This window comes from Nematolebias whitei, chromosome 1, assembly GCF_014905685.2.
Source record: "Nematolebias whitei isolate Nwh7 chromosome 1, NemWhi1, whole genome shotgun sequence".
In the NCBI taxonomy this organism is placed as follows: domain Eukaryota; kingdom Metazoa; phylum Chordata; class Actinopteri; order Cyprinodontiformes; family Rivulidae; genus Nematolebias; species Nematolebias whitei.
Window position 1 is genome coordinate 58072377 of NC_056498.1, and position 23616 is coordinate 58095992.

Sequence of the window (23616 nt, forward strand, 5' to 3'; positions counted from 1 at the left end):
ACCAACAAGCTAATCTTTGCTAACCGACAAGCTAATCTTTGCTAACCGACAAGCTAATCTTTGCTAACCGACAAGCTAATCTTTGCTAACCGACAAGCTAATCTTTGATAACCGACAAGCTAATCTTTGCTAATCGACAAGCTAATCTTTGATAACCGACAAGCTAATCTTTGACAACCGACAAGCTAATCTTTGACAACCGACAAGCTAATCTTTGATAACCGACAAGGTAATCTTTGCTAACCGACAAGGTAATCTTTGCTAACCGACAAGTTAATCTTTGCTAACCGACAAGCTAATCTTTGTTAACCTACAAGCTAATCTGAAAAAACTACAAGCTAAGTTTATCAAATCTACAAGCGAACCTTATCATGCCTACAAGTGACCTTAATGAACCTACAGGTGAACCTTATCAAACCTACAAGTGAATCTTAGCAAACCTACAGGTGAACCTTAGTAAAAATTCAAGTCAACCTTAGCAATTGTTCAGGCTAACTGGAGCAAACCAAAGTAATCTTAGCAAACGCAGAAGCTAACCTTAGCAAACCTAAGCTAACCTAAAGCTAATATGGGCAAAACTGCAAGCTTACCAAAGCAAGCCTACAAGTTAGCTCTGGCAAAAATTATTGAAATCACTTTGTTGAAAGCATCAGCTGCTTCTGCATGTCTAACTTTGGCAGATATTACTGTACTGCTAGGTGGATATTAAAGCACAATTGCAGCATCACTGGGTGCAGCCAGCCAGGCTACTCTGCTGCTACTCTTGGACTCCACAGCTTGCAGCCTCAAGGCCCCATAGCAGCTGAACTGCATTGCATAACATCTCATTACTTACAGAGCTGAGTAGCTTTTAGTACGACAAAATAGGAGCAGATCCTTTCTATTTTTCTTATTTTTAAATCAGAGCCTGAATGCATTATTTATTTTTTTGCGTGGCCTTACTGAGGATACTATATATGTGGGTGAAACAAATTTTGTTGCTCAGACACCTTCTAGTCCAACTACTCTGTTAAGTTAGTGACTTTAGAGACAAATGCATGTTTTGCTTTTACATTATTATTATTTTTTAACTACTAAGAGTTAAAGTCCCTTCAGTGTTGCATTTATCAGCTGCAAAACGACTGTAAACCATCATTTTGATGCAGGAGTAACAAAGATACATATTTTCCTGAAATCAACTGTTATATTTATTGTTTGTGTCCCACTGTTGTACTGGGAAATATTATGCTAAGCTTTGTCTCTGTCAGGATGTAAGGTAGCTGAGGCGATGCACACTCTGCAGGGTGTAGCATTTCACCAGTGAAACAGGAGCAGGGGAGCCTGGGTAACTAGACCAATGCTTTATTCTTCGGCTGGGTGTGGTGCTTAGGAGCAGAGGATCATGGGATCTCTGACCTGGACTGACATCAGCAGCTGTTGTAGAGGAGAGGAAGCAGAGTGGACTGTGTAATGCTCAGGGCAACACTGTACGTATAGCGAGCTACTTTTTATTAGCCTTTGCATACTTTCATACCGCAGACACACTTTCCCAACAGTTCAGCGTTTGGACTCTATCATTTTTATCAATGTTTAGACTTTCATTAACTTTTTATTACTGTCTTATTCTTTTTCAGTCTTTTCCCATATTCCTCAATCCTCATCAATTAGTCTTTATGAACCTGATATACTAAAATATTTAAAATTATATAAAGTAGAAACATAATTTCAAGCAGCTATTTGTTCACTTTTTATTGTAATATGATTAATAAATAACAAATACATGGAATGTTGGAGGTCCTGTTAAGGTCTAGATGACCTCAACTGATCCTGATCTTTAATGAGAACTGTATTTGGAACTACTGAAAAGCCAAAAGAGTGACCCCATTTGACCTTGCAGAAGTAGTGCTCTAATAACATGACAAAATGAGTTCTTTCCTCAAGAAAACTCTTCATCTTATTTGATTATTTATTGTAAACACAGTTTTGACCTTGTATGAAATTCTTTTAAAACCTTTTAATGAAGTCTCAATTTTGGGACCAGTAGCCAACCATTTAGAAAATGTAAGACACAAAAGGTGACTGGAACTTATATTGAAGTATAATTTTTATTTACCTCAACCCAGTCAAGTCAAGTCAAATTTATATAAAGCATATTTAAAAAAAGCTGCTGTTACCAAAGTGCTTAACAATAAGGTCAAGATGGTAAATAAAAATAACAAGATGTAGTTAAACGCATCAAAAATAAAAACACAAAAACAAGGAGAAACAATGAAGAAACAATGAAATAAATCAAATCACACTGTGTTAAATGTCAGTGAATACAGGTGTGTTTTAAGGAGAGATTTAAAAGCAGGGAGTGAAGTGGCCTGTTTATTGTTGATTGTTCCAAAATTTAGGGCAAATGACTGAAAAATCCTGATCTCCTCTGAGCTTCAACCTGGTTTTTGGTACAACCAAATGTTTCCTCATAATAGATCCCAAAGGTCAAGGTCAGGGTTCTTTATTGTCATTCGCATCGCATGCCATTTGCATCGCATGTGGTACATGTGGTGGAACGAAATTGTGTACACAGAGTTCCAGTTACATCTAAAAAAAAGCATAAATTGTAAAAGAAAAACAGTAATAAGATCTAAGATATGAACTAGGATATAGGCTAAACTAAGAATATGCTAAACACTTAATAGTGCAAAAACAGTAATACGCCAAACAACAGCAACATGAACATGAGTCTGCATGAGTAGATGAGTACAAATAAATACAGCAGCATGACATAAATCAGCAGCATGAGATCCGCAGCATGGATAGTCAGCAGCACATAGCAACAATCAAGTGGCATTACAGTGATTTTTTTTTTTCACAGTGATAATGTTGTGGCTTGGCGCTATATAAATAAAACTGAATAAAAAAATTGAGTTGATAATCTTGACAAGGGATTCATAAGTAACAGCTTCAGGATAGAAACTGTTCTTTAGTCTAGTGGTTCTGCACGTAATGCTCCTCAACCTTCTGCCCGAGGGGAGCGGGGCAAAAAGTGTGTTTGCTGGGTGAGTGAGGTCCTTCATGATGCAGGTGGCCCTCTTCCTGCATCTGGAGGTGTAGATGTCTGTGATGGTGGGGAGGCTGACTCTAACAGTCTTCTGTGCAGCCTTCACCACTCTCTGCAAAGCTTTTCTTTCTGCAGCTGTCAACCTCCATGCCACACGTTGATGCTGGATCACAGGATGCTCTCCACTGCACACCTGTAGAAGGAGGCGAGGACTGAGCTCCTCAGTCTAGCTCACCTCAGCCACCTGAGGAAGTAGAGTCTCTTATGTGCTTTCTTGATCAGGCTGGTAGTGTTGTTGCCCCAGCTGAGGTTGTCATTCAGGTGCACGCCCAAGTACTTGTAGCTAGAGACCGCTTCCACCTCCTATATTTTGGGTGGGGGGTAGGGGAGTGTAGATGTGTTTGTTCCGTCTAAAATCCACGACCATCTCCTTTGTCTTCTTCACATTGATGTGAAGGTTGTTCTTCCTGCACCAGCTCTCCAGGTGTTCCACCTCCTGCCTGTAGCTGGACTCATTGTTGTTTGTGATGCATCCCACCACTGCTGTATCATCTGCAAACTTTACAATATGACAGCCTGGATGGGTAGGTGCACAATGTGAGCTGAGTGAACAGAAGGGGGCTCAACACACAGCGCTGAGGGGAGCCAGTGCTGAGGGTTAGGGTGGAGGAGGAGAAGTTGTGGATCCTCACAGACTGCGGTCTGTTTGTTAATAATAATGTCATCACAATGTCAGCACTGTATGTTTCCATACAATGGCAAAATTAGTCTCTGCATTTAACCCATCCACCACCAGGTGGTGCAGTGGGCAGCTATAGAAAGCGCCCGGGGGGCATTTTGGGGGATGAGGCGTGCTGCCCAGAGACACCACGTGATGTGCAGTGACTGGGGATCGAGCCTGGGACTTTCGGGTCCCAAGCCCTGCCTCTGCACCATCTCGGCCCCTATTATTAGTATGATTTAAACTTTTGGAACTTATGATGAAGTCCAGGACCCAGTTGCATATGGAGGGGCTTAGTCCTAGTATGATTAGTTTGTCAGGCAGCACTGTATGCATTACAAAGGCAGCAGATAGAGTGAAATAAAAAGGGTCCAAGAATCGAGCCCTGTGGGACCCCACAGGAAAGAGGCAGTGACACGGATACACTATTTCCAACCTTATCACAGAAACAAACAATCATTAGAAAAGCATCTGCTTTGTTGTCTAAAAAAGTTAAATCTAGTCCTCTGGACATTAAAAAAACAAACAAAAAAAAAAACAAAGTAAAGAAATTGTAGAAACGTTTCGTATTTCATCCAAAAGACTTCCTCAGTCTGAAGTGCTGTATTCAGCTCAGTCTTATAAATAGCACCCTCTCGCAGTGGATCAACCAGTTTGCTGCTGACAGCCAAAACCAGCTGCTCACATGATCAAGGAGGACCATCAGTCTAACGATGGATCATTAGCACACTCCATCATTAGGCTGATGGTCCTCTTTGATCATGTGAGCAGCTGGTTTTGGCTGTCAGCAGCAAACTGGTTGACCTCAGACTGAGGAAGTCTTTCGGATGAAAGACGAAACGTTTCTACAATTTCTTTGCTTTGTTTTTTTGAATGTCCAGAGGACCAGATTGAACATTTTTAGATTTTTCTACCTGGATTATTGAGCATGCATCAGGATATCTGCTTAAATTTTTTCCCCAGCTTTTTAAAAGGTTTATCTTTACTAGTGAATAGTGAGAATCAAAGTTTCAGACACTGAGTGAGGATGTTGCTCATCTCTACATTTTTGCTTTATCTGCAGCACTCATCGGTGGATGGCTTTGTTGAGCCCCCAGCTCCCCCAACGAAGTCTGCAAGTCGTCACAGCCTGCCGCGATGCCGCAACTCTTTCACCTCTACAGACGAGCATCCTCACATCGGCAATTACCGCCTCCTTAAAACTATCGGAAAGGGAAACTTTGCCAAAGTGAAGCTGGCGCGGCATGTCCTGACTGGTAGAGAGGTGAGATAAGCTTCTGGGTGAATAGTTTTTGACATACAGTGAAGTTAAGGAATATTTTGACACTAAAGCTAACACTTTATCAAGACATATTCAATGTTTCAAATGTTTGAGTGAGTTTAAAATGCAGTAAAAGTTTGCACATCCAAATAAGAGGATCAGTTTATTCATTATTGGTGTATAGAAATCTTTTTTTACTTTATTTTTTGCAGGGCCACAGTTAAATTTGAACAGTTGCACTTTAAGGATTTATTGTTAATTTTGACGGCTTCCTTTATATTTTGGATCTGTTGCTCTTGTCCAGCTACATGCTATCATAGGGCATCTCGGTGCATGATAAACACAACAAAGCCAATGAAAATGTAGCCAAATCTTTAGTAAAGGTTACACCAACAATTTGAATTTTACTAAGAAAAAAAGCAGTGCAGTAAAAAGTTAGCAGAATATTGCAGCACGCTCAATACTCATTCAAGGGAGAAAGCCTGTTTTTTTTTTTGTACTCTTGTTGCTGCTGTGACATCTGAATTTCCCCCATTGTGGGATAAATAAAGGTCTTATTTTACTTTATCTGTTTTATGCCTCATCATAACCAACCAAGTAAATAAATGTAAATGTTAAGCTTTGAAATTTTACTTTGAGTCTCTAAACAAGGGTTTTTACATAATAAAGATATCAGATTCCTAAAGCACAACCTTGCATGAACCAGCTGCTCATAAGTGACATCAGTTTGCTTCATTTTAAAAGTTTTTGTCCCGCTCAGATTGTTTAACAATAAATGACATGATTATATTTTACTTGGCCATGTCGTTTTACTCTTGTCAGGTGATACGTCTGCTCAAGATCTTTTTTTTTTCTCTCTCTCTCTCACACACACACACAAACACACACTCATATACAGTTTACTGCTGAGCTGTCAGAGTGACAGACGCCCTGCTTTGGTGTGTTGGTAATTGAAGCTCCTGTTTCCAGGATCCACAGCTCTGCTCTACCTCGGAGCTCTTCTCATGTCTGTGCGTCTCAGCCATTTGCATCATTTAATCCTCTGAGTTTCATAAAGTACCACGTTATGTCAGAGGAAAAGAGCACAAATGTTCTCTCAGGTCTAGTCGGTAACATTTTGATCCGTACTGTGTTCTTTTAATGCTACTGTTAAACGAGCAGATTGGGTGCCGTACACAGAGCTGGCAGAAAAGGTCAGATACCGGTTTGTGTCTAAGAGGCTTTGCAGGCTCATCAAAATGCAAAGACATGACCTAGAATTTAGAGAGAGTGAGAGAAGAGGTGGAAATAACATGAAAACTGATGCTATCTATTGTGCCATGGGCCAAGCAGGTCTCTTACCTGCACAGATTTTCCCAACAGCTTTTAGAAGTTTAACTCAACACAAATAGCTCTGAGAAAGAAAATAAGGTAAGATTTGTCAAGAGGCAGAGTATCGTGTGTGTGTGTGTGTGTGTGTGTGTGTGTGTGTGTGTGTGTGTGTGTAAAAGGTCGACCAAAGACAAGACTCGGGTACTCATAAATACGTTTATTCTCATTTGCATCGATTAAAAAACAGTTTTCTGTGCTATACGCATTTAATGGGGCTAAACAGAAAAGGCTCAACAGGAAAAACCTTCACAAAGTGTAACAATTAGTAACTGGGGAAAAAAAAGTGTAGAAAAGTTTGTTAAATTGAGCAAATTATTTTGAAATGATCATATTCAGATGATTTTTAGCCTGGAAATTTACAATAAATGCACATAAACCTATATTATAGGAAGCTTTTCGGGTGTCTTGAAGCATTTTAATGAATACACAATCAATGCTGTCATAAAATGGATGGAAAAAGTTTTCATTGGGGTAAATTAAGGTCTGCCTGATGGCAGAAACACAAATACAGAAGTCCCTCGATACTTTGCGGTTCGACTTTCACGGATTCACTCTTTCGCGGGTTTACAACGTCAGATTGTACACAATTGTTTCCTGGTTGCCTGGCCCGCTCAGTGACTGCCGAGGAACCCCCCTCCTTTCTCTTTTTGAGTCTGTCTGTCACAGCAGAGCAGAGAAACACAACAGGCGGACGTGCAACCTGTTGTGTTTCTCTGCTCTGCCGTGAAAGACAGACTCAAAAAGAGAAAGGAGGGGGCGGGGTGGGGTCTGTCTTTCCCCATCGCTGCTGTGGGAGCTTCAGTGAGGTGGATACTAGAGTGAGCGGCATGAATTGTTTATTTAAAATATTCAAGCGCGACCAGAACCGAGCCTTTAGTCCACCTTGGTGATCACTGAGCGGGCCAGGCCACCGGGAAATTTCCCGGTGCTCTCGATGGCCAGTCCGCCCCCAGGTGCTGATTGGCTCAGTAACTATAGCATCAGTTCGTCTGCTCTCTTTCTCTGTGCTCTTTTAGAGCATTTAGAGAGTTTAGGACATTATTAAGAACATTGTAAGAGTGTGAACGGTTTATAAAGCCTTAAAATATATATAAATACTAAATGAAATATATTGTCCCTACTTTGCAGTTTTTCACCTATTGCAGGGGTGTCTGGAACACAACCTCCACAATAAGTGAGGGATTACTGTATTTCAATTCAGTTTATTTATATAGCGCCAAATCACAGCAGAAGTCATCTCGGCACTGAATAGAAACATTCACATTAACACGATCCTCAGTTTTTAGACACATTTTTGCAGGCAGGCAAGGAGTTCAGGAGTTTCAATAAAAATAATGTATTAAACACAAAACAAAAGGCTGACGAGGCAGCAAAAAACGTACACAGGTGGCGCGACCAGACAGGTAATCAGGGAGACAGAAGCAGGACAGAACGGATCATCAGACAAACACTGGATCAGGACAAAACAGAGGAGGACCGGGACGTCTGTAGGTTTACAGATTAATGAGCGGGCGTTAGAGTAGTGAGGAAGAGAGGTTTAAATAAGGCTGAGGGAGAGAGAGATGATGAGTGCACCTGGGGTAATACTGATTGGGAACTGGTGTGGATGATTAGTGGCTGGAGAGGCAGGCTGAGGAGTGAGAGAGAAATGACAGAAAACAAGTCAAAACATCAGGAACTACAAGGAGCAGAAAAGTAAAGACACAAACACACAAAGAAAGCAGAGAGAGGGACAGATTATGTCACACATACCAGTACATAAAAAGTCAGTTAATAACTATTTATCTAGGGAGCCAGCAGATTGCTTTGAGCCTATAATAGAACATTCATATCTTTGTTTTAAATAGTGCTGATCCATGGAAAACAAAAAAAGATTACCCGTATACAACCAATGTATTATAACCAATATGTTGTGGGTTCTACTTTTATATGTCATGTTCTTGCAGTCACACAGAGGGGAGACAAAGTATCTTTAGCATTTCTTTTTAATTTAAATTAAAAAAAATTTTTTTACATTGGGAAAGTAAAAGGAAATGACAAATCATCCATTCAGAGATGTCACAACATCCTGCACACTGGAGTTATTTCCACATTTCTGTGTTTTCTCACTGTTGTATTGTTGTGGTTAATCAGATGAAAACACAAACAAAAACAAAATCTGATTTTCAGTTTAATTCTGAAACCACTTGTCCTCTTTCGACAGACTCTGAACTGGACTCGAAAGAAAGATATGAGTTGACCATTAGCTGCAACCAAACAGTTGTCCTATTGTCTAATCAGTCAATCACTGGGTTCAAGTTAGAACAGAATGTGAAAATAAAATCTCACTTTTTTAAACAGTGGAAGGTCAGTAAATTATTCTTGAAGTGTTAAGTTTTTAGCAAATCTGAGAAAAAAGAAATATGTGGCAGCGCCTCGACTGAATAGATTTCTGTTTGGCATTAAACTTAACCAATTAATGCATTAACGAGTTGATCAGTGAACATTAAGGCCTAGCATTTCTTGAAGGAAATGTGCTGAGGATAGGCCTGACGCAATAAACAATCAATCAATTCACAAATTTCTCTCTTACTATCCATCCTTCGATTCAGCCTTATACTGCCATCTAATGGTTGAAACAAGGTACTACTGTACATGCAAAACAAATTAACATTTCTTCTTAAATTTGACAATAATGACTAATTATTGTCATATTTCAAACAATATTATCGTTTATTGCGATAATTTCTGAGACAATTAATCGCCCAGCAAAATTTGTTATCGTGACAGGCCTAGCTGAGGATGACTCTCAGCTGCTACCACACCAAAGCTTAGCTCAGTATCTGTTAAATTAACTGAATTTAGGCCGCTTTTGTGTTAGCTAACTTTACTGTGGCAGCCATTTTGAATATGGATTAATGCCAGAAGATGATCAGTTGAACATGTACACCTGATGATAATTTATATAAATTTTTTGTCCATATGCTACCCGACAGCAGGGAGTAATGAACATTCCTGCTAACGGACATTTATTAAATTCAGACTGGGATGCACCGATTGCAGTTTTCTGGCCGATCACGATCTCTAAAAAGCCTGATCTGCCGATACCGATTTAGTTTTACAGTATAAGCGACACCATCAGTTGTTGTAAGGTCACAATACACCTTCAATTTTCCAATCTTAATTTATTGAAAAACATACCCTTGAACAATATCCTGGAAGCAATACAAACTTGTTTGAACTGACCATTAGGTAGTGCTCTGAAATATAAATGAAGTTTAGATAATTGTTGTTAAAACTACAAAAACTCAGTAAAATCGGTTTCTCATAAGTATCGGCCGATCTCCAATCTCCCAAAAATTAAGGAAATTGGGGCAGATAAATCAGCCAGCCGATTTATCGGTGCACCCATAATTCAGACAGTTATTAACTTTTTAAAACATGAGGATTTTACCTCATCTCTTTAGTGCTCTCAGAATAAATTTACTGAGCAAAGCTGCACAGATAAGAACGTACAATTTAAACTGTGCTGATCGAGAGATGCGTCACTGCGAGTCAATATAAAGAAGCTGAGATCGATATTTCCAGAAGTGCGCATGCATTATTCAGAGCCTGCTTTGATTTACATATGAGTATAAGAAAACATAATGTAGGTTCTTGTACATTTAATGCCATAACACCAATATTGATTTCAGATACATCAGCCAGCTCTGCTCCTTTTCTAACAGCGGTGATGCTGTTCTTCTCAGTGTGTGAATATGACCGTCTACTGTACGGAAATAGTTTCCTTCAGCACAAAGGTTCATGGACTTGTGTTGTAAAATAATCAAATAAATAACAACTCTAAAGAGGCAAAGAATGTGAAGCACCTCAGCGTTTTGGTGATGCTTTAAAATCAGAGAACTCACGCCTGCGTACAGTGAGGTGCATGCAGCTCTGTGTATTACGCTGAATAATTAACAGTGATGCACGTTGTCCTCCTGTTGGTCTGGAGTTGAATTATTTACCCTCAAGTCCATTAGTGAGCTCATCATGCCTTTGTGTGACTGATAAATTTGGATGAAATTAAAACCCCTTTGCTGTTGATTTCGGGGAAACCCTGTTCGAGACAAATAACCTGCATTTTCCTTGTCATGGCTCAGCATTTGCTCCCTGGATTTTCCCTCCTCAACGGGCTGCTTGCAATAAAAGCCAGAGTCTGCAGACACTGAAGCTTGCTTATTAGGCTCTCAGAAGGCCTGAGTCAAGGCATGCTGTCATAATAAATTATAATTATAGCTGTTGTGGAATCATTAATCTCCAAAGACAGTTTCCTCTCTTAAATGCAGTGCAATGAGCCTGTTAAGATGTTCTGCAATTAAACATCTGTTAGAGATTGGTGGGGTGGGGGTGCTTGTTACTGATACGTAAAAAGAAAAAAAAAAAAATGGCAAGGACCAGTGGTAAGATGTTGATAAAGCTAAATAAAGATCCCTAAAACTGTGATTAAGAGGATTATGGGTAATATTTATCAAAGACTGGTTTAAAATATTTCTTCTTCTTATTATTATTATTAGTTATAATTAACTTTTTGTTAAGCTGTTAGCCTAATGATGTCTAATTTTATTTTATTTTTTGTACATATCTAATTATGTCTGTTGTATTTTGCGCTTTGAAGAAAATTATTTCGTGGTTGTTTCCTGCTTTATTCTGTGCACAGTTTGTATCTATACCAGGTTGTTGTTGTTTTTTTTTACTTTTCTGGACAGGTTACAATTTCACAAATTTTTACTTTGTTTATTTTTAAAGCCTCTTGTTTATGTATGAAAAAAGAGCTAAGAGCTGGCCGAGCTTGTCCACTTGTAAGCTAAAGCCTGAAAACTTTTGGGACCAGCGGGCAGTATTTTGAGGCATCTGATTTAGCCTGAAATTACTGAAAAATAAATACCAGAGCCAAGAGTTACTCTGTTGTTGTAATTGTTTTGATAAAAATAATCAAATGCGCCAAAAAACTTGATCATCATCAGATATTAGTTCCCGAAGGATTCTGGATGCTTATTTACAATTATCTGTTTATGGCGATTGCATTTTTCAGTGTTATCAGCGCAACGTACAATAAAAACAGAGTTTAATAAAGAAAAAACAGTAACAGAGATTAAAGAATTTTCTGCTTGTCTGTTGGTTGAGGAGTCTCTGGGGGCCTGCAGACTCTATAAAGCTTTACAGTGGTTTTAATCGTCCAACCAATAACCAACTAGCACATTTGCTTGCTGTAATGTGGCTGAAGCAGATTTTGTCTTTTAATTGCTTGTGGTTACACCACAAAAACATAAGCATTCATAGCTGTTCACCTATTCTTGAGTTGGTATCCATAAGATAATGCTCAAGTAACTGCTGTTTTGTACAGAGATAAATTGTATGTACCTCCTGTGTATTTATATGTACCATAATTGCATCAAACTATGAAAGTCCTTTGTCAATCACTTATCAGCGTTAATGTGCAGCCTTACTGGTGATGCTGCAGTTTAGCTCAGCTTGTGGTTTTGTAAAAGCTGCTGAGCACTTGGAAAGTGAGGAGAGCGTGTCTGTTCTGTGTGCACTTTAGGGTGATTATTGAAATGGACCGATCAGCCTGCTGCCAGCAGTCGATCTCTGACCTGCACAGTCAGATACACAGATACCGACCAGACTACTATACATGTACAGTTTGCATACACCACTCTGTCCACCTGCTTGGAGTGCACCTCTCTTGCTCTTATTTACACTAACCAAGTACAAAAAAATAATGTTCTAAAGAAGTATGATGAGAATAATGTTGCCATCTTGACTCTTTTTACCTCCTTCTCCCTTTATTTTCTTGATGTCTTTCTCTTTTCTCTCTTTCTAGGTAGCGGTGAAGATTATAGACAAAACCCAGCTGAATCCGACCAGTCTACAGAAGGTGAGTTGGTGTTTATCACCACCTGGTAACGCTGATGTCTTGGTTACAGTCCTCACGTCTTTTCCATTAGTCATTCTTGGGCTCCTGCTGCTCTGTTTCTGTTCTCTTTGAACTCAGGATGTGCTGTTTTACATAATGTAACCAGATATAGTTAATAGAGACCGCAAGACTTTGTTTAAACCCTCTCCTTTATCCTTTTCATTTTTGATTTAGCAGTTTTAGTGGTAAAAATAAGCAAAAACTAAACATGGCAGCCTAGTCGTCACTTCCTCTGGTCTAGCAGTCTTAATAACTAATTAAAATAAAGAGTTTGATCAGATTTCTGAGTTCTTATTCTGACTTAAATGCACTCATATTAATTTTATACTGTATAGTCCTTATGGTGGATTAATCTATGTGGATGAAAAACATTTGCTGCTCCAGTGCGAGCCAGCGTCACCTACTGCGTGTCTAAAAATAAATCACGTGTGCGAGTATCTGAGGAATTCTTCTCATGGTCTTGGCATTATCAAAGCATGGCTACAGGCTTCTCTTTATCTTGTAGTGCTTTATAAAACAAAATAAAAAGAATCCATTGCTTCAGGGTTTATAAATGCAGTTCCTTAGCCTGCAATGGAAAATTCACATTTAGTGTCTTCAAAATCTTCCACTTTGTTTTTGTCTGAACTTAATGAAGCAGAGTGATGTAGTAAAAGACAAATATTAGATCTGAATTTTGACTACTTGTTAAAAGAAATGCCCGTTTTAAGAGTAATGAGACTTTTCCAGCTCTGTTTTGTTCCTGGCACTGTTCTGCACCAATAATACACTAATTGTTTTGGATCTTAACGGGATCTGACTGCAGGTTTTTAGCCAATCAGTGCGACAACACTGTATGAACTTCAAGCTTTCAGTTGCATTTAATTTGACAAAGATAAGTTTTATAGTGTGAGCCTTTTTCCTGTAATTTCCCGTTGTGTGGTGAGAATCCTTTTGCGTTTGCTGCTTCGACCGTGATTGTGACTGAATTGCTTTGAGCCTTGTCGAGGTCGTGAGTGTTTCTCTTTTTCGCTCACGGGGCGTTGCTGCCTTCCGCTTGGTGATGATCGTAGCAGGGCAGATGTATCATGTGAGGCTGCACACCAATCAGATAGTCTGTAATCAATTATTCAACGTGCCTTTAATATGTCAGCTGCAGTGGACCCGAGAGGGTCATTGTGGAGAAGTCATAGCTTTTTGTGGGAGGTGAGCTGTTATTGATGTGATAGCACGAAGTCTCTTTGGTGCAGATATGTTACAATGGTTACATATTTGTGCCTTTCCGTGAAGTTTAGACACTACATCTGTGTTGAGAATATGTTGCTTTCTATTTTTATGTCCTCTGCTCTCTGCTATAGATTTCTGTTGTGGTATACAGATGTGCCATCTGCAATGCAGAAGGTTGTCTCGTAATGCAGCAGTTGTCTCCTGGATTGAATCGATTGTCTCACTGACTCGGCGTGCCCTGTGCTGCCTTTGTGAAAGCTTTCCTGTGGATGCATTAAAGAGAGCGTCTTCCTTGATGCAATTTTTGCTTAGTTGCTTTTCCGACTTTTATGCATCCAAGTAATGTCTGCAGGAAAAGGGCACAGACACAGGCAGTCGGTTACCTCCTTTGTGGGTTTTAAGGACCTGTAGTGTTGCTTGTGATCAAGTTTTCTGCACATAAAGGCCTTCATTTCAAAACTGAACAGCTATAGAATATATGTAGAAACACAGACTGGGTTACTTGGTTATTTTACCTTCTTCTTCCTTGAAAGTGTAGCCTGAGCTTCACTACAGGCCGTTTGGGCTTCATCTTCTCAGTTTGTTCTTACTCTGATTACGTCATAAAAGAACCGATGAAAGGATGTAAAATTTAAGAGTCTGTACACAACGTGCTTCTTCCCCCTCCTCTTTTAATTATTGACAATGTGGTCCTTGCAGCGTCATAGAAAACATCAATCTTTATAGCTGAGTAAACTATTTTTTATATTCAGCCACAAACAAGAGCCATAGTTATTGAATAAGAGACTTGTGAATGAAGACGTATGGATAAAATACATTTGAGTTATTTTGTTGTTGAGCAATTCATTAAATCTAAATTCTTATTGAGCTTCAAATGTCATGATGAGAAAAAGGAAGTCAAGAGAACGAATGCAACAAAACACAAATTATTTTCTTCAAACATATTTGTTCATTTTCTATAAACGGACTTAAAGAACAATAAAGAAAACCCAAAATTCTTAGTGACCATTCTTCAGTTCAGCTGCTGCCAAAAGGCTTTTATCTGATTTTAGGCATTTCCCCACAGAGTTAAATAAGACAACTAGAAGGCGCACACCCTATCCCGCCCACTGCTTGCATCTGTGACATCATGGAGGAGCAAAGGTGACGTCCAAAGACGGCAACAGCTCACAGCTGACAAAGCAACTATTTGATTAACAGAAAACCCAACTGGATCTGTGTCACAACTTATTTGTAATCTTTTTATAATAAATTAGTAGAATTGATATTTAATGTTAATGTCATTCAACCATCATGTAAAACAGCTAGAGTCTGGTGGAGTCATAAGGATATTGTTTATAAGTAATGATCATCTAAACCAGATCCGGAGTCAGTCATTAACTTAGACGTTTTAGCTAGTTACATAATTCACTTCAGTTTATTTATATAGCGCCAAATCACAACAAAGTTGTCTCAGAGCACTTTACAGAAACATTCACATACATAAAAGCCAATTAGTAAAGTTCTCTATCTAAGGAATAGTACTACGTACTTATATGACTTAAACTATTTGATGAATTAGCAATTAATTTTTTAACATATAAATTGTGTATATGTAGGCTCTACTAATTGCAGTGATCAGTGGCTAATATATACCTACACTTCAAAAGTAAAATTTCCAAACTCATTCAAAGAGAGCATATAATGAAATGTATTTGTTCAACATGCATGCCTGGGTAACTTCTTTATACACACACATACTACATCTTAACATACAGTTTGAAAAAAATTATATAAATATACACAATGGTATATATTATATGTAAAGAAAAACTGAGTTAGTGCACAACTCAGAAATGCATATAAAGGGTATTTCGTAAGAGTATTGTAATATTGTATATTTATTAATTTTTACCTGTTATGTAGTCGTCACTTAGAAAATTTTCATTGCATACCTGGTGATACTTTAAAGAATGAAACTTATCTCTACTGATATTTGCTAACCATCTTCTCAATAGGTCAGGTTTCTGTAATGGAAACGTAAAAATAGTCAAATATATAATATTTTATACTGTGTAAATGTTACATAAATCAGAGGCAATACCAGATTGTACTATATAATTATTTGGTTATTAATTTAACCCTCTAGTTGTCTTATTTAACTCTGTGGTATTTCCCAACCCCATATTGATATTTCATCTTGTCGTTCTTCAGTTTTCTACAGTAAACCTCGCCCATTGTGTCGTTGAGCGCTTATTTTCTTACATTTCAGATAGATGTCAATGCTGGACCATAAAGACACTGAGATGAATTGCTTCTTTGTAACTTCATTTGTTTGTAATGTTTTATGTTTATTTGAATGTTTTCAGTGTATTTTAAGACCAAAACAAACTCTTTACAGTAAAATTCATCAGGGTTTAAAATTTGACATGGTTTAAAAACTAAAGCTTTTTTCTATACAGTATTTATCCTCATAATCTAATCTCATCCCACTTACGCTATCATAAATCACCCTAAATAGTTTAATTTGATGTAGGTTTGAGTTAGAGAAAAGTTAAATAAAGATAAAAAAAATCCATGCTTAATAATCCAGGTATACAATCCAACAATTTTCAGTCAGGTCATCTGGACAGTTTTTTTTTTTTTTTTCTGAAACGTTTCACTTTCCATCCGGAAGACGTCATCAGTCAAGGAAATGCACAACACAAAACTGATTCTTCCCCCAAACAGCTGGTTTGTTCCACTTTGGAGTTAGCTGTTTGTGGGAAGAATCAGTTTTGTTGTGCGTTTCCTTTACTGATGAAGCCTTCTGGATGGAAGGTGAAACGTTTCAGGAAAAAAGAAAAAAAAAAGAGAGAAACTGTCCAGATGACCTGACTGAAAATTGTTGGGTTCAATAAAGATATGTTAAATATTAAGATGCCCAGTAATGATTCTTGTTTCTAGACCTCGTCGCAAACTAACAAATCTGGAAACTTGGTGCTTCGTCAGTGCACACGCTGTATGTGATGATCTGAGGTTAAATGATGCACTTAAAAAAATAATGCGTCCAAGCATTTTGTTTCTTCTTCTTGCTCTGATGTGGAGTTGATGATGAGACTTGTATTCATGTTAAATCTGGTGAAGAAGTGCAGCTTTTTCTTTGTGTTTGTGTAGGTGAGCAGTGTCTGAATTGGCTGCATCGCTACTTTGCTCACCATTAACAGTTAGGCTTTCCTGTTAGCCTGTCAAAATGCCACTGATCCCTCTTTTTGTGGTCTCATAAGAATGTGGCTGTGGGTCCACCATCTGGTACTGCAGGCACATCTTGCAGACTTCAAGTGCACACTCACATACACACACATAAAGTTGCATGACACATTGAGGCATACTCTGGATATTGTTCAGTTTACATTGACAGTTTTAGCTGGCAGAAAAGCAGTTTTGGCAACATTTCACACGTAAATGCATTACCTCTTAATTATTTTATAAAAATAAAAGCTACACAAGATAAGAATGAATCTCTGGTCTGATCCTTAATGGCTGTTCTGACTGTGGTGGTTTAAGTCAAACAGGAAATGGGATCAGTTGAGCTTCCAAAGCACCTCCTTACGTCCACCACAGGAAGTGCATCACATGTCATCTGTGATCAGGGATGTTGACGTTGTCATGGTTTTAAGGCGTTTCAGTGCTAAAATAGGCCTTTCAGTTAATCCCCTCTTCCACTAAACAAGCACTGCACTCATCCCACCACCCGCTGCACTCTCATCGTCTTCTAATCTGTAAATAAGAGTCCCTTCTTTTTTATTGCTTCTACAACGCCAATAAAAAGCAACAAACACAAAGTTTCTATAATATCCATGAGTTTTTAACCTTTGATCTTTTTACCTGTGTGTTATGCTGCTTGATGGTTTCTGGTGTTTAATGCAGTCAAAGAGTGCAGCATAGCAGATTGTGATTCTGTATTTTCTGCCCGCTGCTAAAATTTCGCCATGCGGTCAACCTCCCGTAATGGCTGTTGTTTACGCCTGTCCTTAGCCTGCCGCTCTGTATTAGCCAATGAAATGCTGCCGAGGCCATGGGCTAGAGGAGCTTTGGTCCTGTTCAGACGAGTGGAATGTGATTAGGCAGACAGCGCTGTTGTCTGAGGTGAATCATAGTACAAATTACATGTTGGAGCTGCTAAGATGTGCAGGGACTCCCATGTCTGACGTCTGCTGATGTATGTGCATTTTTTCAGTCTTTTCCAAAGCAGAGAGGTTGAGACGATGGTTATTTGCTGCATATTGGGTTTTAGAGTACCATTTTTACGCATTAAAACATGCACCCGTTAGGGCTTGCATCAATAATCTCTGTGATGAATGATCAGCTTCGTTTATGAGACTGAAATAGTGCAGCCAATTCCTGCAAGTGTTCGCTGTCAGATATCCTCTGTTCTGCTCCATCTTCATGCGGACTGCGCTGTAATTAAGGCTAGTTTGGGTGGCTGGATGCCTCAGGGACACTGGAAGTAGGTCATTGGCACAGACTGCCGAAATTCAGCCACATTAGAAACCGTGCATCCTCGTGTGTGTGATGCAGTTTGTTCATCTTTTCTTGTAATCATTTTCTTCAATAAATGCCTCCGTTTATCAGCAGGAAAGATCTTTTCAATTCTGTCTAGTCTGAATGGGTTTTATTTTGCCTCAGCGGAGGGTGGCTTCAGACTGACTAAGCATGGTCACAGCACATGTTTAAAACTGATTTATGCCATGCTGTGGCTGCCTTTGTGTCTGTAGATATTATTGATACTCATAACAGACGCGATCAAAGATCTCAAACTCATTATCTCCTGTCAGCCTCCATGGTGGCTACATCCCTATTGAGTATGTATTGACGGGCTCTGTTTGTTGTCGTTTTCCACTGCCTGGCTCAGATTTGTTCTAGTTTTTGTTTCCAAGTGGCTGAACGCGTGCTTTCCATGTGAGGAGCTTCAGGGTAATGACGCAAACGAGACGAGACAAAGAGGAGATAAGAGGTCAAGATAGAACGCTGACCATCATCCCGGAAAATAAATCTGTTTTATATAATGCATGACATATTATGGAACGTGCAAAAACAGATGCAGATTTGATGCTGTGACTTACGTGTTTGTCTTGCACTGCAGGACATCTTCTGGCTATTGTGTCGGTGTGTTTCCACTCTAATTGACTCTGTTACCATGGGGGAACCTCTGAGGCCCATGCAGCAGCTGATGAATATGGAGCAGGGTTTACTACACAGGAGACCCTTGTTATTCTGGGCCATTCAAAAACTACAAGATTTATGTTAGCAAAAAAAAAGGGGTCAAATAAGTAATAAAATATTTATCATCACACACTTCTTTAAAAGGTGAAATAACAAAGTAGCACTTTGTAAATGCCAAGTTTAAATGTGAAGTTTATTTTGTCTATCTTTACGATAAGCATATCTGTTCTTATGCTCCATGTCATCTGTACATAAGGAGCATTTTATGATGCAGTTACAGTAAAACATTTAGTTTGTTAGTATTAACTGAACAATTAGCCGTAATTTTTCTTGAACATATGACATTCTATTTGACGTATTTTACGGCAGATCAGGCTGCGTTTTGACTAAAACCTCTTTGACTTGACTTGTCATATTTTCACTATTTCTATGTTGTGACTCAGCTGTTTACTCAAAGCTCTTGACCTCTAATATTTAACACTTTAAAATGAACATTTGCTGACATTTAATTCCAAAGTCAAGCACTACAGCATCATTGTTGAACCAATTTATGTTTAAAACTACACATTCTCAAGTTTAGAATTCATATGATGAGATTTTACAAATCTAGGGTTACTCAAATGTTCAGAAGACATACTGTATTTTTCGCTGTATAAGTTGCACCTTTTTGCATAAATTTGCAAGTCCCGCGACTTATACACCAAGCGACTAATATACATTTTTTCCCATATTTATAACCCAATTTTTGACTGAGATCTGACGATTTCATTCATTCTGCCATGTAAAACATTAAACATTACCATTTTCAGCTGCTAGAGGGCCCTCAAGTGTTATGGCAAGCCAAGTGTCTCATTAATAGGTAAAAGTGGCTATTAATGAGACACTTGGCTTGCCATAAAGCCACCTTCGTCTCGCTCTGAAACTCCTGGAGCAAACATCAAATCAGCTGCATTTCGCCGCGCCGCCCAGGCGAAATGCAGCTGATTTGACCATTAAAGTGCATTTATTAAGAAAAAATTAAACTGAGACACACCTTCGCTATAATGTCGAGCAAACAAACAATTGTTTTTAGATGTTAATCTTCTTAAATTTTGAAGCAATGCACAGCAAGTCCTCCCTCTGCAAGCTCCAGCAGCCACAAATCCATTTTTGAAATGCAGCTGATTTGACCATTAAAGTGCATTTATTGAGAAAAAGTTAAACTGAGACACACCTTCGCTATAATCTCAAGCAAACAAATTGTTTTTAAGTGTTAATGTTGTTAAATTCTTGTTAAAGTCCTCCCGTGCACGCGCCCACGACCACCATTTGGTAGTCAATTGATTTTTGGCACAACACCAACCCACGTTTCCGGGTGGTGAGTGGAGACGCATAGCAAGCGTGGCGCGTCAGCGGTGACGCATAATAGATGTGACTTATAAGGCGAAGCGACTTATTTATGTTTTTTCCACTTTATTAAACATTTTTGTGTATGGCGGCAAGTATGGTAGTTATTCTCTTATGTTTGCTTATATAATGGATGGATGCTTCTGCTAATATGCCTTTTAAGCTGGAAACAAAGGTAGCCATAAAACCAAGCTGGTGTATGAGCATGCTCTAAATGTATTATCTCACTGGACTGCGATTAGTTGAGATTAGTCACTCAACATTGTGAGAAAATATGCAAATTTTCTGTTGAACGACCAGTGAACCATGTGGCTGTGTTTTGAGCAGCCTATTTTTGTGTGCACGGCTTGCAAGGTTGTATTCTAGGCCGTGCACATTATTTCGTTGCCAACCTAGTTGGCAACAACAGCCCATTACGATGCTGCTTTAATCAACAAGAGTGCTCATTTCTGCTGTGCTGGCTTGTTGTTTGTGAACACACTGAGTCGCTTCTGTTTCATATGTGTGAATATCCAAAGTGGAACAGTGCCGACCTCATGAGAAAACCAATGTGGGGGGAAAGGGACTTTTGTTTGCAGTTGTGCTAAACTAGCCTCTGGGTTGATGTTATGCAAATGTGTTTCACGGGGATGTCAAAAAGTCAAGTTTACAAAAGAAGTTTTTCAGGCGGTTCCTGAGTAAATGTTGTGGAGAATTGCTAATTTCAGTGTTTACTTGCCTTATTTTAGCAAACATTCAGGCCTTTACATGCATATAAAGCGAAACGTATAATTACCCAAAATGTGCAAGATGGCCTCTTAAAACCTGATAAGTAATTTCAATTTGAAAGTAGTTATATTTAAAACTAAATGAAGATGCAAGCTACTTGAAAATAATAATGGCAAAAAATAGTATATTCCAACAAAGTTAAGTCAGGTCATCTGGACGGTTTCTTTTTTTGTTGAGACTTTTTGTCCTTCAGACAAAGGACTTCATCAGTCCGATGAGCCACAACAAACTCAGTCCCACAAGCAGCACACTCACATAGTGGGCCAACCAGTTTGATGGTGATTAGATGGTTTCTGGGGCCCATCTTCTCCCCCATCGACTCCTGAGGCAGCCATAGTCAAAGTGGTTCAAAACATCAAAGTTTATGCTCAACACAGTATATTATTTATTTATTTTTTAAAGGCAATAAAGCAGTTAATGTCAATTGTTTATTATACAATTAATCATCAACAAATAATTCATGACTATGTACACTATTTTAGCTATATTTATTTAGTTTATTGTACAAAAACTAAAGTTTATAACAAAATGAACTGTAGCTGTATCAACATTACTAAACCTATATTTGCTTGTACTCTTGTTTTGGAATATTTTCAGCTTCAATCTAATGTATGCTTCTCCAGTGAGTATTTTCACTAGTGTTTATTTGTTTATGTGGGATTAATTTAAAACAAACTGCAAAACATTGGTCTTTTTTGTAAAGAAAAATGTTACTTATTGTGTTTCCCTGGTGTTTTTTTTTTTCTTTCTTATCTTCTTGGCACTGAAGAGAAATCCATACCAGACTTGGGCCAAAATATCACTTTTTTTATTTTTTTTATTTAAATATGCTCACCCACCCCCCGGCTGCTACACAAAAGATTTGACAATTGTTTTACCCTGGATGAACTTTCTGGTGCAACCTGGATTCAAACCTGCAGCCTCAGGATTATGAGACTGCAGCACTAACTGCCGAGCTACCACAACCCTGATACTGAAAGCAATATAAAATCTTTAAACTCTCTGCAGTTCTTCTTAAATAGTTTATTTATTTTGGTTTTAATAAGGTAAAATATTAATAAAAAGATAATTCTGGGTAAGCAAGCCGAGCCAAAAATCAGAGGAAATAATTAGTGAGACGGAGTACCTGTATGGACCAGACTGTAGCTGGGAGTTCGGTCTGCTCACACTGATATAAAAGGTGTGTGATGACCTACAAACACACGCCATGGACTTTGTGGATAAGGTGAGGGATGTCATCATGGAGACTGATGAAACAATGGTCTCTTTTGATGTCACATCACTCTTTATGTGCATTCCTGTTGATGATGCAGTAGAGGTGGTCAGTTTAAGATTAAAATCAGACACCACTCTGAGCAGCAGGACCACACTTTCCACAGAACAACTGTGTCAACTCTTGAAACTGTGCCTGCAGTCAACCTACTTCACATATGGGGAGCAATATTATAGGCAGAAACATGGGTGTGCTATGGGGTCTCCAGTTTCTCTATTGTGGCCAACCTGTACATGGAGGAGGTAGAAAAGAGAGCCTTGACCTCCTTTTCAGGGACACCACCAAGTCATTGGTTCAGGTATGTTGATGACACCTGGGTTAAAATTAAATCTCAGGAAGTCCAACATTTTACTGACCACATCAACTCTGTGGATAAATACATCCAAGTTCACGTGAGAAGATGAAAAAAATGGCAGGTTGACTTTCTTGGACTGTGAGGTCTCAGTTTCTGATAGAGGACATTTGCAAACTGAGGTGTACCGCAAACCCACCCACACAGACCAGTATTTGCAGTTCGACTCCCATCACCCTTTGGAGCACAAGTTAGGAGTCATCAGGACTCTGTATCACAGAGCAGACAGCGTCCCCACTAACTCAGGAGCCAGGCAGAAGGAGAAATCCCACACAAAACAGGCTCAACAATGTGGATATCCTAACTGGGCCTTCCTAAAAGCAGAGAAGAAACCCAAACAGGACTCCAGTCAGCCATCAGGTGAAAAGGAGAAACCCAGACCCAGACCAGTGGTCATTCCATATGTTGAGGGAGTATCAGAGAAACTGAGACGTTTATTTTCTAAACATAACGTCCCAGTGGCTTTTAAACCCAAATTACATTATGGCAAAGACTGGTTCATCCCAAAGATCCAGTCCCCCGGCACAAACAGAGCAATGTTGTGTATGCTGTTCAGTGTCAGGAGGGCTGTGATCAGTCTTACATCGGGGAAACAAAACAGCCACTGGCCAAAAGGATGGCCCAGCACAGAAGATCAACACCATCAGGCCAGGACTCTGCGGTCTACACTCATCTCCAGGCCAGCGGTCACTCTTTCAGGGATGAAGATGTTCACATCCTGGACAGAGAGGAACGACGGTTTGAGAGAGGAGTAAAGGAGGCCATCTTTGTGAAATCGTCCATCATTAAACAGGGGTGGAGGCCTCCAGGTTCAACTGTTCCCCTCTTACAATGCTGTTATTGCTAGTATCACTTAGCCCCCTGTGAATAGTAAACAGCCATCAGTGTGCTAATGACCCATTGTTAGGCTGATGGTCCTTCTTGAGCATGTGATCAGCTGGTTTTGGTTGTCAGCAACAAAACTGGTTGATCCACTCTGAGACGGTGCTATTTAAGAGACTGAGCTGAATACAGCACCTCAGACTGAGGAAGTCTTTTGGATGAATGATGAAACGTTTCTACAATTAAAAAAATTATTTTTATGTCCAGAGGACCAGATTTAACTTTTTTAGATTTTTCTACCTGGATTAT

The 23616-nt window shown here is 39.0% G+C and overlaps 1 protein-coding gene across 1 annotated transcript in view; it reads left to right on the plus strand.

Moving 5' to 3' along the window:
- mark1 (MAP/microtubule affinity-regulating kinase 1) overlaps nt 1–23616 on the plus strand; it is a 36612-nt gene that overhangs the window by 1426 nt on the left and 11570 nt on the right. The window contains exons 2-3 of the mRNA XM_037679411.1: nt 4810–5010; nt 12224–12277. Of these exons, the coding sequence (XP_037535339.1) occupies nt 4810–5010; nt 12224–12277 (255 nt within the window). The remainder of the gene's footprint in view (nt 1–4809; nt 5011–12223; nt 12278–23616) is intronic.